This window comes from Lethenteron reissneri, chromosome 15 (genome assembly GCF_015708825.2).
Source record: "Lethenteron reissneri isolate LAM-NWPU_2019-01 chromosome 15, ASM1570882v1, whole genome shotgun sequence".
Classification (NCBI taxonomy): Eukaryota; Metazoa; Chordata; class Hyperoartia; order Petromyzontiformes; family Petromyzontidae; genus Lethenteron; species Lethenteron reissneri.
The window spans coordinates 9,001,812-9,021,003 of NC_083793.1; the positions used below are offsets into that span (position 1 = coordinate 9,001,812).

Consider the following 19,192-nt stretch of genomic DNA (forward strand, 5'->3'; position numbering starts at 1 on the left):
AGAGAGAGAGAGGGGAGGGGAGGGCAGGCGGAGAGGAAAGAGAGGGAGAGAGAGAGAGCCTCATGAAGATCATGAGCTCGGGGAAGTTCCGCTCTTCCTTGTCACGATATCGGTCACACTGCGCGCGCACGCTGAGACGCGCGCACCCCACACACACGCGCGTGCACGCGCACACGTGCACACACGCGCACACCGCACGCACACACGCGCGCACGCCAGAGGAAACGTGCACACGGGACAATGGGCTGTTAGGAAGCGGACGCAGTTGTAAGTTAAAGCGGAGAGAGAGAGAGAACTCACGCCAAACTTTTGTTTTGTATTTGCGTTCGCGAGCCGAGGACATCTCTACCCCCCGCCCGCCCGCCCGCCTCACTCCCGTCTCGCTCTTTGTAGCGCCAGTGGCTGATGCCGTTCTCGTAAAGGAGTGGAACCACATCGAGTGATGACCGTCGTTTGAGCGCGGGAGCGATTTGGCGAGTTGACGACCAGAAGAAGAAGAAGAGAGATAGAGAGGTGGTGGTGGGGAGGGAGAAAAAATAAAACCCCGAGGGGGCTCAACATGCGAGCGGGAGGAGGAACGGCGGTGGCCACCGTCCGGGCGTTTCACCTGCCCAGCGTCTTCTCCATCACCACCACCACCATCATCGTCGTCGTAGCCATCGTCCAGCAACTGCTCACGCGGTCCGCGCACGGCTTCCACGTGCACGGCAAGTTCCAGTTCGGCGAGAAGACCAACAACTTCGCCGTGGACGGCGTCTTTCGCAAGGTGTACGTGGGGACTGTGAACAACATCTACCAGCTGAGCGACACGCTGCGTCGAGAGGACAGCGTCTCCACCGGGCCGGTCAACGACAGCATGCTGTGCCACGCGCCCACCGTGTCCCCCACGTGCGTGCACGAGCGCACCAGCACGGACAACTTCAACAAGCTGCTGGTGGTGGACTCGGAGCAGCAGATCTTGCTGAGCTGTGGCAGCGTCCACCAGGGCGCGTGCGAGGTGAGGCGCCTGGGCAGCATCGTCGACGTCGTCGTGAGTACGGAAAAGCTCAACACCAAGAACCTGTACATGGCCTCAAACCACGCCGACGCGCCCACCGTGGGCGTACTGGTGAGGATCGACGGCAGCAAGTACGGCATCATGGTCGGGGCAACGTTCACGGGGCAAGGGTCGGACTACTGGAAGCCGTCGGGCAGTCCGCCGGACTACCGCTACGAGAACACGCCCGAGATCGCCTTCAGGAGCATGAACGTGAGCGAGAAGGAGAGGCTCTTCAGCTACGAGTACGACTCGGAGGAGAGCATCTTCAAGATCAGCGGCGAGAACAAGGTGAGGAGCAAGCTGCAGTTCGTCGACATGTTCGCGGTGGACAACTACGTGTACATCCTGGTCAACAACAACACGGGCGACGCCAAGGAGAACAACTACAAGACATCCATCGTTCGCATCTGTCTCAGCAACACGCGCATTCACGAATCGTACGTGCAGCTAAGCATCGACTGCGGCGAGAAGTACGACAACATCCAGTCGGCCTTCGTGAGCCGCGACCTCCTCTACGTCCTCTTCAAGAGCTTCAAGAACGGCAGCACCATCGTGTGCGAGTTCCCCCTGGGCGACATCGACACCCGGATCGCCAATGCTCGCAAGGACTGTTTCACCCGTCACTTGCCCGTCATGACCGCCCTGGATTTCAAGATGGACAAGTCGGAGACGTGCAAAAAGGCCGGAACGACCTCCACGCTGACGGTAAAAGTTCATCTGTTTTCACCAACCTCCTCCCAGACCACCCCCTTCAAAATTATTGTACCCATTGGGCTGGACAGCTTCTCCCTTGATTTGAAGTTTTCGTGACTGCAGGAATCCAAACTCTTTGGTTCTTTCGGTAAAGTCACGTAGGTAGAAAATGAAACGAAATAAATCACGACGTTTCGGGCGCAACACAAGCGTCCGTCATCAGGTGGGAAAGCTTCTCTTTCTCGTTTCTTTTCAGAAGCGACCCGGCCACAAGTGATAGCTCAGCGAGATGGCTTATCGCGCCGAAATTGTATAGCAGCCAAAGGCTGGAAACGCGTGTTTCGATAAATGTGGCGAGAAAAACCGTAGGAACCCCGAGACAAATCCACGCGACCACAGTGAGAGAGACACGCAAACTCCAAATTGACAGCAGGCGTCTGGGTTGGGATCGAACCCACGACCTCCTGTATACAAGGCGAGGGAGTTAACATCTGGCCACCGCTGCGCCCATTTGGAAAGTTGATCGCTGCCGCTGCCACTTTTGAAAGGGCATTGAAAGTGTCGCTTATGTTGAGTGGATCAACTAGAAAAGTTGATATCTACGTGACCTTTTTTTTGCAGGTTTCAAAATGCTGAAAAAAGAACACGTTTTTGCCACAAATATGTGTGGTCAATGCAGACTTGGGTGCCTTGCAATAGGTACCTATTTGGTGTTTGAACATCTTAACAGCTGTTTGATTGCCAAAAATGATAAGAGCCTATTTATATTTTGTTTTCACCCATTGGGAAAGTTGTTTGCTGCTGCTGTTGCCACTTTTGCAGAGGGCGTGGAAGTCTGCGGGCACGCTGTCTGTTGGCCACGCCTGTGTTTTCAGCGTTTTGGAGGCGAGGAAAGGGTTCCTTGAGTAACGCAGCGTATTCGAGTCGGTGCATAGAGATTCGTGAAAGTGCCCCCAGTGTTCAGCGTTGTAGATGTGGTAAATGAATGAATAAGTAAAGAACGCTGATGCTGCGTAGAACACGTGTGCAGGACGTAGGAGGGCAGCTCTGGGTCTGGCGATCAAAGGAATAGACTGAATACCAGATTGTTTATGGAGACTGCTACGGCAGATATTTGGAATGCGTGTGTGCCGTGCAGCAGTTGTGGCGATCTGGAGGAGGTGTAAGAAAGCATTGGCGAGGTGCAGTGTGGTCATTACACTGGTCAACAACAACAAAAATTGTGGCCTGGACTTTTGCAGCTGTTTTAGACTAATTTCAGGGTGCTGATTCCAAATCTGATCTCAGATTTGCTCTATCACATCTAAAATTTTTATGCTATCGGCATACCCCATTTTTATTGATTTTACCCGAAATCAACTGTCACTTATGATATCAAGTTGTTGCGAGTCAGTGACTACTTTAGTGTTAATATAGGGTGCTGTATTTTTAGGATAGTGTGTTTATAATATCATTTTATGTAGATATCCACATTTATTTAATATTTTTCTTCTGCAGTTTTTTTTAAATGCCATATTTGATATCTCAAAAACCTGATGTGATAGACAAAAACTGATGCCAGACCGCTGGAATACCTTATGCCAGAAAAAGTGTGTTGACCTGTGTTATCAGCTGTAGCCACGGCGTGTGTATGTACGTTGTCTTCTTTCGCACCGTACGTAGCCAACCGTGCTAATCGGAGTTGCTGTGGACTTCTTGATCGAGGTCGCCAGGGGATGGTGATACAGCAAGTTGATTATTTGAATAAATTTGTGTCCAGCTTTGAGTGTTATCCCATCATATGTGTGCAAAGGAAGTTCAACGTGCACATGCACTGTGGTGGAATTGTCCAAACATTCAAATTAAACAGTGTTTACACTCAGCGGGACCTCTGTGGAGCAATTGAGATGACAAGTTTAATTTAACTATTTAATAAAACATTTTACGAAGGAAGGCGTCCGAGGGAGTACGTCCACCATGGAAACGGAGTGATGAAATCAGCTCGTGTGCAGGTGCTAGGTAGGTTTGCTAGATCACTGGATCGTGGGAGATTGCAGCGGCGTGAGGAGGCGTTCATCCAGCGGTGTATTGGCCATGTCTGCAATACAGGAAGGGTGTTTAATTTATACGTAACGTGTGACTGTGACCATATCCTAAGTCGTTGTACAAGGGTGGTGGCTATGCACGCGTCCTCTAATCCGGCACTGTGAGACTTCCTTCCCGTGGGGCGGTGAGGTGCCATACCGTGGCTCGTCAGCAGAAGGCGATACAGCAAATGTGGTCTTCAGCCCGTTCCGTCTGTATGGGATCGAGTGTTGCCCCCTCGCACACGTGTTGTTTTTTTAAGGTGCTTCGGTTTCATCCCACAAGTAAACACTCATTAATTGACCGAAAATACCTTCAGATATTGAGCGGATCGCAGAGGTTTAGGGGAAATTTGGCACCAGATCACTGCCTGGCTGCCTTTCCTGCTTGTCCGTGATTCCTCGCGCCTCTGAGTCGTTCTCGCTCCTTGAGAGCGAGTGACTACCGTGTGCTTTACACGCGTTGAAATTATGATCAGGCACACGAGAAGATGCCAGATTTTTTGTTGTTGGTGAAGGCGATGGGGATGGATGTACACTGCACAGAACGTGCGACCAAAGATGTGTTATATAAATGACACGTTCAGTCGCAGCTAGAGGACAACGATGTGTTGGGCCTAGACTAGAACGAGATTGAGGAGGTGAGCGGCACACACCTACGGGAGGGGCTTCCAGACATTGGGAGCAGCAGCAGAGATGGATCGACCTCTCTCAGTGAGTGCGGGTTGACTTCAAGGCTTTCACAGAATACCTCGATTGCTCCAGTTGTCCATGTTCGTAACACTAAACTAGCTAGTGCGTGCACTTCGCAACACTGCCGTGCACGCTGCTGAAACGCCGATACACGGTTGGTAAACTTTTTGCTGTTCAAGAATGAGAGAATATCTATTCGCTGGCATCAACGGCTTTTGAAAAGTGTTGCGATTTACCTTATTACATAAAGACGTTCAAACACACAATATATATTAGTAAAACATTTATATAATAAATACGAATCTAAACTACAAACGAGATTAAGAGATATGCAGGCCAGAGACGGAACTGATAAGACAAACGTCAATCCTAGAGAAGAGACAAGAGGAAGACGACCTTGTGCCTTCGGCATAGAAGTGCACTTTGGTCAGAGGAAGGGAATTCCAAACTTTGGGGGCCCACACACGAGAGGAAGCGGCACTCCCAATGAGTGAAAAATGAAGAATGACTTCGAGTTTCAACAAAGGGATTCGTTTTCTGGAGCGAATGTGTGTACGATTCCTGGGGTCATCTATATTTAACAAATCTGCATTCCAGTGAGCCTTTTCGAGGATGCATGTTTAAATCTACAACATATATGTACAGTGGAAGTAAATCAACCCATAAATGTCAGTTCATTAGATATCTTTACATTAGAATAAAACAAGGAAGCACACTGCACTACGTTCAGCGGTTTAGTGTATCAATTCTAGATTTGAAGCTTTCGTGACTGCAAGGATTCATACTCTTAGGTTTTTCGGTAAAGTCACGTAGGTAAAAAATGAAATTAAAATTTATACAAAAAAAAATCACGACGTTTCGGAGGCAACACAAGTCTCCGTCATCAGGTGGGACCGTCACAGCCAGATTTGCTGTATCAAGTGAGGCAGTGATTCCAACATGCAAGTTCTTCAGAGACCCAAAACGCCAGGGGGGCAGCAAAAAACATCACTGTTAACGTGTTCTTATGTAGCAGTCAATTTGATCAAGGTTATACAAACACGGAATATGAGATGATGGTGAGCGCATTAATTATTTACTGCACCTGCATGTGATGCTGTCGCTTTGAATTTACCTGTGGTTCACATGTTATTTGTTCATCCCGGTGTGTCTGTGTGTGGGGAGCGGTAGTGCAGCAGTTAGCGCACTGCACTACGAACCCGGCGACCCGAGTTTGATTCCCGCTCACGTCCAACACCGGTGACGATTATTTGAACCTCTCCTGGGCCTCCCCGAGGTCGACTGAGTACCCGGTGCAATGTGTAAACATGGCCAACTAGGGAGACAAAGGCGGCCGGGCGTGGCGCTGGCCCGTTTCGGCCTTCATAGGTGCTTGCTAACAGCACTTGCCCCGAAAGACTGTTAAGAATATACGGGGGGGGGGGGGGGATCTTTGTCTGTGTCTTTTGTCAGCTGACCCCCGAGCAAGCCAACTGTGGTGGGACTCACATGGAAAACCTGCTGGTGGTGCTGGCACCTGTGAGCGGCCGTCTCGTCTTCACGCAGCCCAACCTCACGGCCGTAGCGGCGATCAGGCTGCACGGCTTCACCGTGCTCTTCCTGGGCAACTCCACGGGTCATCTCATAAAGGTGCGTCATCGCCGTCGTCGCCGTCGTCGTCGTCATCATCATCACCTGCGTTATATTTACACCGTGCCTCCCACGCGGTACGTCTCTAGCCACCCCGCAGCAGGGCACAGACACCCAGTGGCGGCTGTCCCTGCATGGCACGGGGTGAACTTAGCGCTGGCAAGCAAGTGGACATTGCGCTGCCAGTAGACGTAGGGTGGTTTTGCCACGTGGCTTCCCAATTAAGCAACTTACGAGCAATCGATAAATTTGGCAAATTGGACCGTGATGCGCTCTTCTTGAATAATGCCGTGTAATGTTTAACGTCTGCCGCGAATCAGACGGCGGCCTGTTTTCACGGCGAGTGTATATGGAACCGTGACCGCCTTGGACCTCTGCAACCAGCGGAAAACGCACTTCTGCATGGCATTCTCTGGGCGTGGTGATTAGGTGTTTGGCAGCATGTTGCCATCGTTGTTACACCGCATGGCTAACGTAACGCGATCGCTGTATGGATGCATGAATCCCACACCTCAGATTAGAAGGTTGGCTGTGTATGGTGCGAAAGAAGTTCACCATGCATACCATAAAACAGAAGAGAATACGCTTCAGCAGCTACAATCGTTATGAACGGAATATCTTTATAAGCATGGCTTGTTGTGCACAGGTAATGCGGCATATATTTATATTGGAAATATATTATTGATATATATTTTTGTATTTTACCAGTTAAAGCTCACTCATCTATGTAGCTCTTCTTTGGTAGTGCCCTGGTCACAAATGATAGCTCAACGAAGTGGCTTATCATCACGTGGAAATTTATAGCAGCCAAATACTCTAAACGCACGTCGTTTCTAAATGTGGAGGGAAGGACCGGAGGACCCGGAGAAAAATCCACGCGGCCAATGGGAGAGAGAACACCGCAAACTCCAAATATACAACAGACGTCGTCAGGTTCGGGATGGAACCCACAATCTCCTGTATCCTGGGCGAGATAGTTAACATCTCGCGACCATAGCGAGGCGGGTAGGAATATGCTGCCGCCCATTGTCAATCATGATTGAATGAAGCTTGCATTTACATTTCACTTGATCTGTTGCGTAACGAAACCTGACGCAGCGAAGGCCGTTAGTCTGCCAGTAGTGGCCGGCGATCGCTGTGTGAATGATTGTGGGTAAAATTTTCGAGAGTTTTTCTCAATTTTTAGCAAGATTGACATTGCGTGTGTTGTTTTTAGTCGTGGGAAGAAACCGGGAGAATCCGGCGGAAATCAATTATAACAAGGGGAGAATAAATAAACTCCGCAGTAATACACCCTAGTGAGGAATCAAACCCAGATGCCGCTTGCTGTGGAGCGCAAGCGTTAGCACTGCGCCGCCCTGCTTCCCCAACTCACATGCAAGGATGAGTAGCAACTTGAAGAGATTTTCGGAAGTAGTCCCGTGACATCTCTTTGTGCAGACCGTTTTGAGTTTGATTTTTCGTCTCGCGTCACGACGCCCGAGCATGGTTGGAACACAGTTTTGGGGGGGGGGGGGGGGGGGGGGGGGCGAAAGACGGAAAGCTGCGGTAGCCAAACGTTTGGTTCTGTGTGAGCGCAATCACAGCGGTGGTGCCATGAGGGCAACCGACCTCGGCCCACGCACTGAACGCATGACCCACACGCACACCCCCACAACCACCAAGCTGCCCTGTACAGAACATCTTTGAAGGCAGGTATGGAGCAGGAGGGGTGGTGGTACAGCCAGCGCCGCACCCAGCCGCCTTTGTCTCCCCAGTGCTGCTGTTTACATTCCACAACGGGTACTAATTTTAGAGTCGAACCAGAGGAGGCCCAGGACCGGTACAGATGATTATCGCCGATGTTAGCCGTGGCCGGGAATCGAACTCCAACGGGATCACAGCCATCTGGGGCGCTAATCTCTGCACTTCCGCCCTCGCAACACGCAAAGACAAAGGTCCCCCCGTAAAATCTGGACAGACCGTTGAGACACGTGTTGCTAGCGAGCACCTGTGAAGGCCGGCACGGCACATGCACACTCGGCCCCCAGATGCTCCCTTGTTAATGCGTTGCGATCAGTGCTGGTTTGCACGATCGGAAAGAAATCGGGTTACCAGCGGTGTAATTGCATTCGTCTAAACAGCTGCGATGTTTAATTATTAAAGAGATAAATAAAAAAAATACATAACCAAATTCTACTGTGATGAGAATATATCTCATCTGTGCTTCTCCAATTACTATTTGCTGCCTATTCACACCCCCTGCACTTAGCACATTGGAGCTGAGCGAGTGCCTCATGAAAATGCTAATTATTTTCTGGAGGGGATATTAAGATTACGTTCACACAAATATAATCGAGTCTATGCCCACAACCAGATTTTTTTCATTAGCCTTTTCTAATTTGTGCCCGCCAAAACTGATATTCCGGCGGTTAATTTGTTTTGCCGATAGGACAAGGTCATCCAAAAGTTCTACACCGCAGGCGTCAGGGTTGGAATCGAACCCCCTACCTGTTTACCAAGCGAGGTAGTTAACATCTCGCCACCATGGCGGCTTAACCATAGACCAGCTGCGTGATTCGAAACGGGAACCTCTGCAGCAAGCGGCGAGCACGTCACCGCTGAGCCGCGTCACCGCCCCCCGCTCGTGTAACAGCCGTTTATCTCATTGCAGGTGAATATCTTGATTTGAAGCTTTCGTGACTGCAGGGATCCATACTCTTTGGTTCTTTCGGTAAAGTCACGTAGGTAGAAAATAAACTAAATCACGACGTTTCGATCGCAACACAAGTGGTCGTCATCAGGCAAAGTTCTTGCGATCAAAACGTCGTGATTGATTGTATTTCCAACCACGTTACTTTACCGACAGAACCAAAGAGTATGTGCAGGTGAATAAGCAAATTATTTTCATGGTATTCACACTTTGAGCCGCAACACGTTCAACTCTGGGGGTTTTTGGCAGGCACCTGCGTAAGTCCAATGAAATCGATGCTGATTCGATGAGTATGAGCGCATTGCAGATGTAAGGTAACGTAGGGTAATGGTGCGCAGGTTTGAAATCCTGCCTTGCAATGAATGTTGCGAGGACGGATCCAAAATACAAGCAGCCTCACAATGAAAAAAAAACTCAGTGTCCATATCCTAATAATAGTTGTAAGTGGTCGTTTTCAAAGTAATCGTACGTAGTTTAAGAACATGGGGCTTAGTTAATAGTTTGACACTTAGGCATACATGGTGCGAACAAAAATGTTGACTGCACCGTGCCAGCACGGATGAATGTCAGTTCGTCTGAGTACATCCAATGCCACGGTACTTAACGAACATTTATCCTCTATCAAGGAAGGTGGACAATGTGTTTTTTATTAGAACTACAGCCTCTAATTGGCTGACACATCGTGCACAAATACAAAGCCACTTCGTGATGAGGATAACGAGTACGCACATATTTCAAGCGTGGATCTGACTTCGTGGATCTGCCTTCGCGGGCAATTAAATTAAACAAAACTTTTTTTTTTACCAGGTAAGGCCCCACTGAGCTATATCGCTCTTTTCAAGAAGCGACCTGGCCACCGAATGATACCTCAACGAAGTGGCTTATCACGTGGACATTTATCGCAGCCAAATACTCTAAACACACGTTACTAAATGTTGGAGGGAAAAACCGGAATACCCGGAGAAAAAAAAACCACATGACCACGGGGAGAACATGCAAACTACAAATATACAGGCGTCAAAGTCGGGATTGAACCCACGACCTCGTGTACACCAGGCGAGGTAGTTAACATCTCTCGATTCAACAGTGGAGTGAACACGCGTGCCGCACTGCGTTTGGTGTGCGCCAGGCAGTCAAAGGTGACGCTGGCAGCGGCGTGAAGGTGATGGACACGGAGCTGCTCGATTACGGGAACCCAGTTCACCCCAACATGCTCTTTGACCCGGCGGACAACAGTTTCCTGTACGTCATGACCTCCAGCAAGGTGCGAGGGTGGTGCGGTGTGCGGGCACGTGGAAGCAGGACTTGCACTCGACTGCACACGCCAAACAGACGTTCTCACGAATAATAAATCCCGCATGCTGTGTGGGCTGTGGATGTGGCCGAGGGACGGTTGAAAAACATTTTCCTCCCCCTGGTTAGCACGCACGGTCAACACACACGTTCACAGAGTCAGCGTGCACATACACACAATCAGCACACACACAATCACAATGAACTCACAACACACACGTTCACAGAGTCAGCGCGCACATACACACAATCAGCACACACACACATTCACAATGAACACACACATTCACAGAGTCAGCGCACACATACACACAATCAGCACACACACACATTCACAATGAACACACACATTCACAGAGTCAGCGCACACATACACACAATTAGCACACACACACATTCACAATGAACACACAACACACACATTCACAGAGTTAGCGCACACATACACACAATTAGCACACACACACACATTCACAATGAACACACAACACACACATTCCCAGAGTCAGCGCACACAAACACACAATCAGCACACACGCACATTCACAATGAACACACAACACACACTTTCACAGAGTCAGTGCGCACATACACACAATCAGCACACACACATTCACAATGAACACACACATTCACAGAGTCAGCGCACACATACACACAATCAGCAGACACACACATTCACAATGAACTCATAACACACACATTCACAGAGTCAGCGCACACATACACACAATCAGCACACACACACATTCACAATGAACACACACATTCACAGAGTCAGCGCACACATACACACAATTAGCACACACACACATTCACAATGAACACACAACACACACATTCACAGAGTCAGCGCACACATACACACAATTAGCACACACACACATTCACAATGAACACACAACACACACATTCCCAGAGTCAGCGCACACATACACACAATCAGCACACACGCATTCACAATGAACACACAACACACACCAACATTTAGTCAGCACACACATACACACAATCAGCACACACACACATTAACACAACCAAATTCAAAGACAACTTTCACCTTATCGCCTACATTGGATATTGGGGCAGTGCTGTTTCCAAGCACGATGCACGAGGGGGTGATGTGGCTAGCACTACTTCCAGCCACCTTTGTCTCCCCAGTGCTGATGTTTACACACGGCACCAGGTACTCATTTACGATTGAGGACTGGTGCATATGTTTGTCACTGATGTTTGCCATGTACGGGAATCGAACTTGGGAAACCGGGTTGTGTGGTGCAGTGTGCTTACTCACTGCGCTTTCGCTCCCCAGCACATAGAAAGACAACGATCCCCCTTATAGCCTTTTAACAAACTGCTGAGAAAGTGCTGTTAGTGAGCAACTGTGAAGGCTGGAACGGCGCACGATGGGGTGGGTAGCTAGCACCACTCCCCGACCGCCTTTGTCTCCCTAGTTGTCATGTTTACATACTGCACCAGGAACTCATTTGAGGCTCAGTCGACCTAAACACAGACGCACATACAAATCCCACCGTTAGTCGGACTGTGCCAACTTCGGAACGGTGACTGCGTGTCCCCTGGTGCCTGACAGCGCCGCAAATGATCTCGTTTCCTGCACTTACCCGCCGCAGATCGGGCGAGTGAAGGTGACGCGCTGTGCCCACCACACTTCGTGCGCAAGCTGCCTGCACGCCGGGGACCCGTACTGCGGCTGGTGCACGCTGCTGGGCAGGTGAGCCGGCACCCTCTCCCGTCTCCTGCGCGGCGCGGTTTTTCGTTTCAGCCCAGAGGTCGCCACCAGGTACCCGATACCCGTACCCTACCCGATACCCGGCTACCCGTACCCGGCCGGGTACGGGTAGCCGTATGCGACCCTGGTGCGGCCGGGTACGGGTACAGGTAGGCCGTGAGTCACTGGTGAGTAACCGTTTGTCACTCATTTCGGGTAGGGTACGGGTACGGGTAGGGAACAGGTACCTGTACCCGGCCGGTTACGGGTACGGGTACCCATTTGCGACCCTGGTGCGGCCGGGTACGGGTACGGGTAAGGAATCAAAACCAGTTTGCGACCTTTGTTTCAGCCGCAGCAGTCCGGAACGACGTTTCTGGAAATCTTTTTGGAGTATGTATTTATTATTTTGCGCCGTGCATAGCCAATCGCGCTAATCAGGGACGTGACATCCGCCTTGCCTTGTCCCCGTGATAACTGTGGTGATGCGTGCGGTGGTGTGTGCATATCGGAGTACAGGAACATCCTTCTTGAGTTTTTCTCCGAAGTGACCCACTCTTCCTCCAACCAGTCAGATCTTGTGCTTCCCGTTGAATTTCCCAGGACACCTCCCCACTTTGCAATCTTTCAAACAGTGCCTTCCTCTTTCGACCTCCAGACATTTTGTTTTCCAATCACCCTACCCACCAGAGCATCCCGCAGCAAGCTCTCCCCTCTGACAAAACATGCCAGTCACGTTGCCTTCTTGGCAAGGTTGCCATCGGGCCTCATAATTTATTTCCGAACCTGCCGAAAGACCGCCTCGTTCGTTTCGTTTTCCGTCCTCTTGATTCTCTCGTTCGATACCAAAACCTCTTGATTGGAAGACCTCCAATCAAGGTCACAGGGTAACAGCACTACAGCATTGCTGTGAATAGCTGTGCTCCGTAAGCCACTGGTAGTAGTGCTTTATGCTGACATAATCCCTACTCCACGCCAGCGGAGCAGCCAGCGTTCCAGACAACCAACGAGTGAAAGGTAGTCCTAGAATTAGTCCTAGACGTAGCCCCGCCCACCACCCCCACGTTCCATTCCCTGGTTAACACATTCAGATAAGCCCCTCCCCCCTTAACTTGTATTTAAGGCTTGGTCTTTTGGAATTTTGCCTCACTTGATGCAGTAATTTTAGCTGTGACGGTCCCACCTGATGACGGAGACTTGTGTTGCCTCCGAAACGTCGTGATTTATTATTTTATTTTATTTCCATTATTACTTTTATTAACTTTTAATTTTATTTTTTACCTACGTGACTTTACCGAAAAAACCGAAGAGTATGAATTCTTGCAGTCACGAAAGCTTCAAATCTAGAAGTGATGACCCCCATGAATCCTCCGTAGCCAGAAGTGCACAGCTGTTGCATCTCAAACTCCCCAGGAACATTTCCCTTTCACCGTTGCTGTGTACTTAAACAGCAAAACTACAGCTGCAAAGGATTGTTTTGAAGTCACTAATTATAAATGTTATTTATTTATCCAAGAAAGCCTCCAAGATATTTTCAGGAGGTCGGCTGCTTTGGAATGTTTTGCCCAATTACTTTGTTTGAGAAGTGCAACAACAGTGGACATGTTACGTGTATGCATCCAGTCTCGTTACGCTTTTCTGGGGGGCGGATATGGGAAACAGCAAATATAATCTAAATTCCGTTCTGCCTCTACAATTTAAAAAATATCTCTTAAGTCCATCATCCGACCAGCTTTCCAAGACAAATCTTACCAAGCAGCATTCGTTTAAAGCAAGCAAACTCGGGGCCAGGTTTGAAAGCAATCAGGCTTGTTAAACATGTGTGGCTCGTTTAAATCTCCATCTGGATGATGGGAGGGTAACTAAATAAACTATATATTTATTTTTCCAGCTAAGGCCCACTGAGCTACATAGCTCTTTTTCAGAAGCGACCTGGCCACAAATGATAGCTCAACAGAGTGGCTTTTCGCGTGCAAATGTATAGCAGCCAAACACTCAAAACGCACGTTTCTAAATGTCGGAGGGCAAACCGGAGGACCCAGACAAAAACCCACGCCACCACCGTGAGAGCATGCAAACTCCAAATATATAGCAGGCGTCAGGGTCAAATATTCTAAACGGTCACCCTCGCTGACTAGTTTCCACTCCTCACTCAAAACTCACTTGTTATCCCGACCTCACCCCGCAACCCATTAATTTCCCCTTCATAACCACCACCGCTAACGTTCCCTCTTCACATTCTCATTAAATGGCTATCACTCATTCCCCATTCATCATCATTTACTGTCACCAATTCCACTTTCAACAAATTCACGCATAAACAGTTTTGCCCCATTGCTTCCTCTCATCTATGTTATTCACCTCATCTCCACCATTACATTCATAAGCACCGTTCTTAATCATCTGTAAAGCGCCTTGGTTAAGGCGCTATATAAATTCTCTTAGTTCTTTCGGTAAAGTCACGTAGGTAAAAAATGAAATTAAAATTAATAAAATTAAAACAATAAAATCACGACGTTTCGGAGGCAACACAAGCTTCCGTCTTCAGGTGAAACCGTCACAGCAAACTATCTGTACCTTATATCGTGGTTAAGGGGGGAGGAGCCAGGAAGGGCGGCGGGGGAGGAGGAGTTGTGAAGTGGTCAATTACTGCTTTTGTTACACTGCTGGGTGGGTAAATGAATTAGATACGATTAAGCCGCTCTTTGTTATGCTGTTTGTGCGCAAGTCACTGTGGGATGAATGGACTCGTGGTCAGGGATATATACATTCCTTTAATGGACTCGTGGTCAGGGATATATACATTCCTTTAAGATAAGATAATGGTCGGGGTCGAACCCACGACCTCCTGCATACCAGGCGAGGTAGTAAACATCTGGCCACCGTGCTGCACTGCATGCATGACAGTGTGTGTGTGGCTGTGCGTGCGCGCGAACAGATGCACGTTGCAAAATAGGTGCCCTAACTCCAGCATGGCCTCACACTGGGTGGACATTGGCTCTGGGATGACTCTGTGTCCTACTCTGGAGTTTACCACCACGTACATCAACGCGGATGAGAGACCGCAGGTCAGTTCCACGTGATTGTTCTTAAACTAGTGATTGTGTGTTGAAGCGGACGCCTATAGTTTATTCCAGATTTGAAGTTTTCGTGACTGTAAGGACCCATACTCTTTGGTTCTTTCGGTAAAGTCACGTAGGTGAAAATATATATATAGTTTAAGAAGAAGTTCTGTAAAAATCAAACGAAAGTTCTTGATGGTATTTCTTTGTTGGTTACTGCTATGTCTTGCACTTGATTTGCTGACAGCGACGATTGGCTGGTAATTACATCCAGCATCATCGGGCTATTGCTGAATGATGCTGGATGTAATTACCAGCGAAACGTCGCACTCAAATTTAAAAACTTCAGTTTGGCATTGTAATGATCGTGATAAGATGTAAGGCACTTTGGGATGCTGTGGCATGTGAGTGCCCATTAAATGCAAACCTTTATATTTCTGTATGTGTGAGACTTTGTGAGTGGTTTTTTTTCTCTACGTGTGTATATGTGAGTATCTGTGTGGGTGTCTTTGTGTGTGTCAGATTCTCTGAATGAATTTCATGTGGGGGAGTTTAGACGTGCGTGTGTCGGTTTCTCTGTACGTTTGTGTAAGTTTCTCTGTCTGCACATACTTGGGTGAGTTTCTGTGTGTGTGCATAAGTTTATCTTTATATGTATACATGCTTTTCTCTGTATGTGTATCTTTCTCTATGTATGTATGTATGTTGAACTGATTTCGCACTGTACATAGTCAACCGTGCTGTTCGGAGGTGAGCGAGTTTCTCCGTACCTTTGAGTGTGCGCGAGATTTTCTCTGTGTGCTCCTCTGTACACCGACGTGTGCCTGTACGTGATATGCTTGGCGCGATTGCAGGAGGTCAAGGTTCAGGTGTCAGGCCTTGTCCCTGAGCTCAAAGACTTGGACTTGTGGTGTGAGTATGAGGCGACCAAAACCAAGCTCAGCTACGTAAACTCCACGTTGGCCTGCAGCCTCCCACCACCCTCCAACCTCTCTCAGCTCTCCTCAAACGAAGGTGTGCCCAGCAGGCGCGTGGCGTGAGCAGTCGCGTGGCATGAGCAGGCGCGTGCCGTGAGCAGTCTTGGGCCCTGGCGCAAGAATAAAGTTATTTTTTTGTTAGATTGCATAAATATAAATACGTCGTTAAACCCGCCAACACCCCATACATGCCAATAAGTAAGGTTTGTCAAGTGAACAAAACTTGCCAGTTACTTCCCGTGTGGTGGAGAGTAAACCCACAACATTTACAATGTGAGTGCCGATGTTTTATTTGGTGATTACAACCAGGATTAGTGGCAACCCCAGCCTCCTACGATGTAGACCGAGGCGCACTCGGTGGTGTCGCGCGAGCGGTTCACGTGCACGCATCCACCAATCACAGCCACCCGACTTCAGGACCTGACATTGCTGCACCTCCCAGGAAGCTCGGAGCGTCTCCACGTTGCCTACCCCTAAATCCGACACTGCCAGGGCCACCAATCAACCACCAGCGCTTGCCCCTCCCCCCCACCCCCCTCCATAGCCCGGCACACGAGCCTCTCCACTCAGTGGGTCCCAATGCACCATGATTAATCTGGTGTCACGTTGTTCACTCACGGTTCGCGGGAATTTGCCATCGGGCAGGTGCCACGACGCAGATGCTCCCGTTCGCGTTTGCTCCTCCGGGATAAATGTACAATGCTAACTGTACAAGGCCTTGACCTTCGATCACTGTCAATATAAATATGATATTCAGTATCCCTTTTGCTTTTGATGCACGCCGCGATGCAAATTGCTTGAACTTGACATCAATAAGGTCACGAGCATTAGACACTCCGCGGAATGAAATACGATAATGCAATTGGGATTCGTACAGTGTCGATTGTGAGCCTCATCTCCTGTGGGTTAGTGTGTGAGTGCGTTTACGCTTGGGCAAGCAGAGTCTCGCTGTATTTGTATAAGCCTTAGTGCCCTACCATGGCGTAGAAGCATGTAGAGATGCATACCCTCCCCCAGCCTGTGCCTGACCAGCCCTGTGATGCAGTATGGTAACACAACCTCCATGACTGAAAAGTGTGGGGAGGCCTTCATCCAGCAGTGGATAGATACAGTACGAGAGATGATGTTATATACCGTCACTCTTTAGAAGTCACGTGACAATTCATTGGTTAAGGCCAAATCTGAAGCGCATTGTGCATGCATTCAATCACGCTTAGAATAAATACTACGATATTACTGAAAATTATTTGTATTTTACCTGTTAAGGTCCACTGAGCTAAAAAGCTATTTTTCAGAAGCGACCTGGCAACAAATGATAGCTCAACAAAGTAGTTTATTCGTGGACATGTATAGCAGCCAAATACTCAAAGAGCATCCATAATAGAGGTTTTTGGGTTAGATCGCGTAAATATATAAATGTGTCGTTAAACCCTGCCACCACCCGACACAGCCAACTAGTAAGGGTTGTCACTTTAAACAGAACGTGCCAATTTGTCACAAGTACAGCACACCGGTGGTGGATTTTAACGACACATTTATATATTTACGCGATCTAACCCAAAAACCTCTATTATGGATGATATTGGTCGCGAAAGCCTACTATGTGTTAAACTAAAAGAGCATGTTTCTAAATGTGGAGGGAAAAACTGCAGAACCCTGGAGAAAAATGCATGCGACCACGGGGAGAGACATTCAAACTCCAATGATATACAGCAAGTGTCAGGATCTGGATCGAACCCACGACCTCCCCAGCGAGGGAGTTAACATCTTAAGAAGACTCGAAACAGAACAAACAATATAGAAGAAATGAGTCATAGAAAACGAGACAAAAAATATTAATTCACCAGCCTTTGGTCGATCATTAGATGACTACATTCCAGCGCAATTCTGGATTTCCTCAAGCGGGCACAAAGCAGTTTGCTTGTGAGTAGCCAAACTGAAACGCTGAAACGTGTGGCTTCCCGCTCAACCGCAGGTTCCTGGACGGTGACAGTCTTCATGGTGCACAACCAAACCCGAATACTGTCAGGCAACGTGACATTCTACAAGTGCTCAAACATCGGAGCGATACATGTGAACATTCCGTAAGTTCATCTTCTTGTTTAACGAGTTGCTTTTCTTTTCAGTCGAGGTTGTTATTACTTGATAGGTATCTGCCCCTTTTTTTCGCAAGCGTTGTCCTTTTTTTTTCTCTTAAAAAAAACGTGTTTTTCAATTCACCGTCACTTACGCTACAGCCCAGCTATATGGTGACACGTGCAACCTCGTGAATTGTGTGCACGTTGCAGCTTGCAACCTCGTTGTTAGAGTGGGGCAACGCATGCCGGTAATGCATGCGGACAAACAAATTAACGGTTATGCCCGCAAAATAAATAAAACATCTATTTGGGGAAAATCACACCTATATATATTAAAAAAAAAACATTTTGACTGGCTCGCTGGTTGGCACGCAAGTGAGAGTGAACCTGTAGTGACGTCACCCGCACCTCACAGGGTGTTGCGCTTATCATCACCCCCCCCCCTACCCACCTTGCACCCGGGCCGTGTATCCCATGAAAATGCGTGGGCCGTGCCAGTCTATGTGTTATACGGCTGTGAAACATCGTACCTGCTCCTCTTTTGCCTGGAAAAAAAAAAAAAAACTTTTTGTAAGGCGGCCAATATATGATTTGAACGCGTGAGAATAATTTTATGTAGTATGCAAAGTACGTAAACGTCACTCATACCGCTATGCAGTATGTAATGCACTGTTAGAAGGGTTGATGGCTGTCGGTGGTGAAAATGAATGATGGGAGTCGCAGCTTACGAATGGAACGCATCTGGGAAGATGTCCATTGAAGAGTTGGAGTGATGAAATCAGCCTGTACCGACTGTGCTAGGCGGATTGTTACATTGCAGGATCATGCGGTATCGGTGCAGACCTTCGATCAGAAGTGGATATAACATGAATGAGATGATGACGATGATGATTTTTAAGGCGTACTGCCACTTTTCAAACCACTTTGAACGCTGCTTCCAACTGATGTTTTTTGTATGTCATCTGCTGCCAGCGTGAGCCACGGAGATTGGAAAGAGGCAGCAGTCGTAGAGGCAACAGCTTCTTTGTGTCTCAGCCACCACTTGGCCTGCCACAAGTGGGGTGATGTGTCAAGTGACCATATGCTACTAATAACAACAACAACGAGAATTATTCGTACATTTGGCAATCACACCATTCTCATAGCATACGGTTACCACAAAGGCGCTATGTTTCACAGAAGTGGGGTATAGACTGCCAGTTGGGGGGTGGGGGGGGTAACCAAATGAAGTAATTAGTCAAGTT

The 19,192-nt window shown here is 48.4% G+C and overlaps 1 protein-coding gene across 1 annotated transcript in view; it reads left to right on the top strand.

Moving 5' to 3' along the window:
- Positions 1-110: 110 nt before the first annotated feature.
- PLXND1 (plexin D1) overlaps positions 111-19,192 on the top strand; it is a 101,007-nt gene continuing 81,925 nt past the window's right edge. Inside the window, exons 1-7 of the mRNA XM_061551982.1 lie at positions 111-1,744; positions 5,941-6,117; positions 9,939-10,073; positions 11,734-11,834; positions 14,770-14,899; positions 15,748-15,907; positions 17,846-17,954. Coding sequence (XP_061407966.1) covers positions 560-1,744; positions 5,941-6,117; positions 9,939-10,073; positions 11,734-11,834; positions 14,770-14,899; positions 15,748-15,907; positions 17,846-17,954 — 1,997 coding nt within the window. The 5' untranslated portion in view covers positions 111-559. The remainder of the gene's footprint in view (positions 1,745-5,940; positions 6,118-9,938; positions 10,074-11,733; positions 11,835-14,769; positions 14,900-15,747; positions 15,908-17,845; positions 17,955-19,192) is intronic.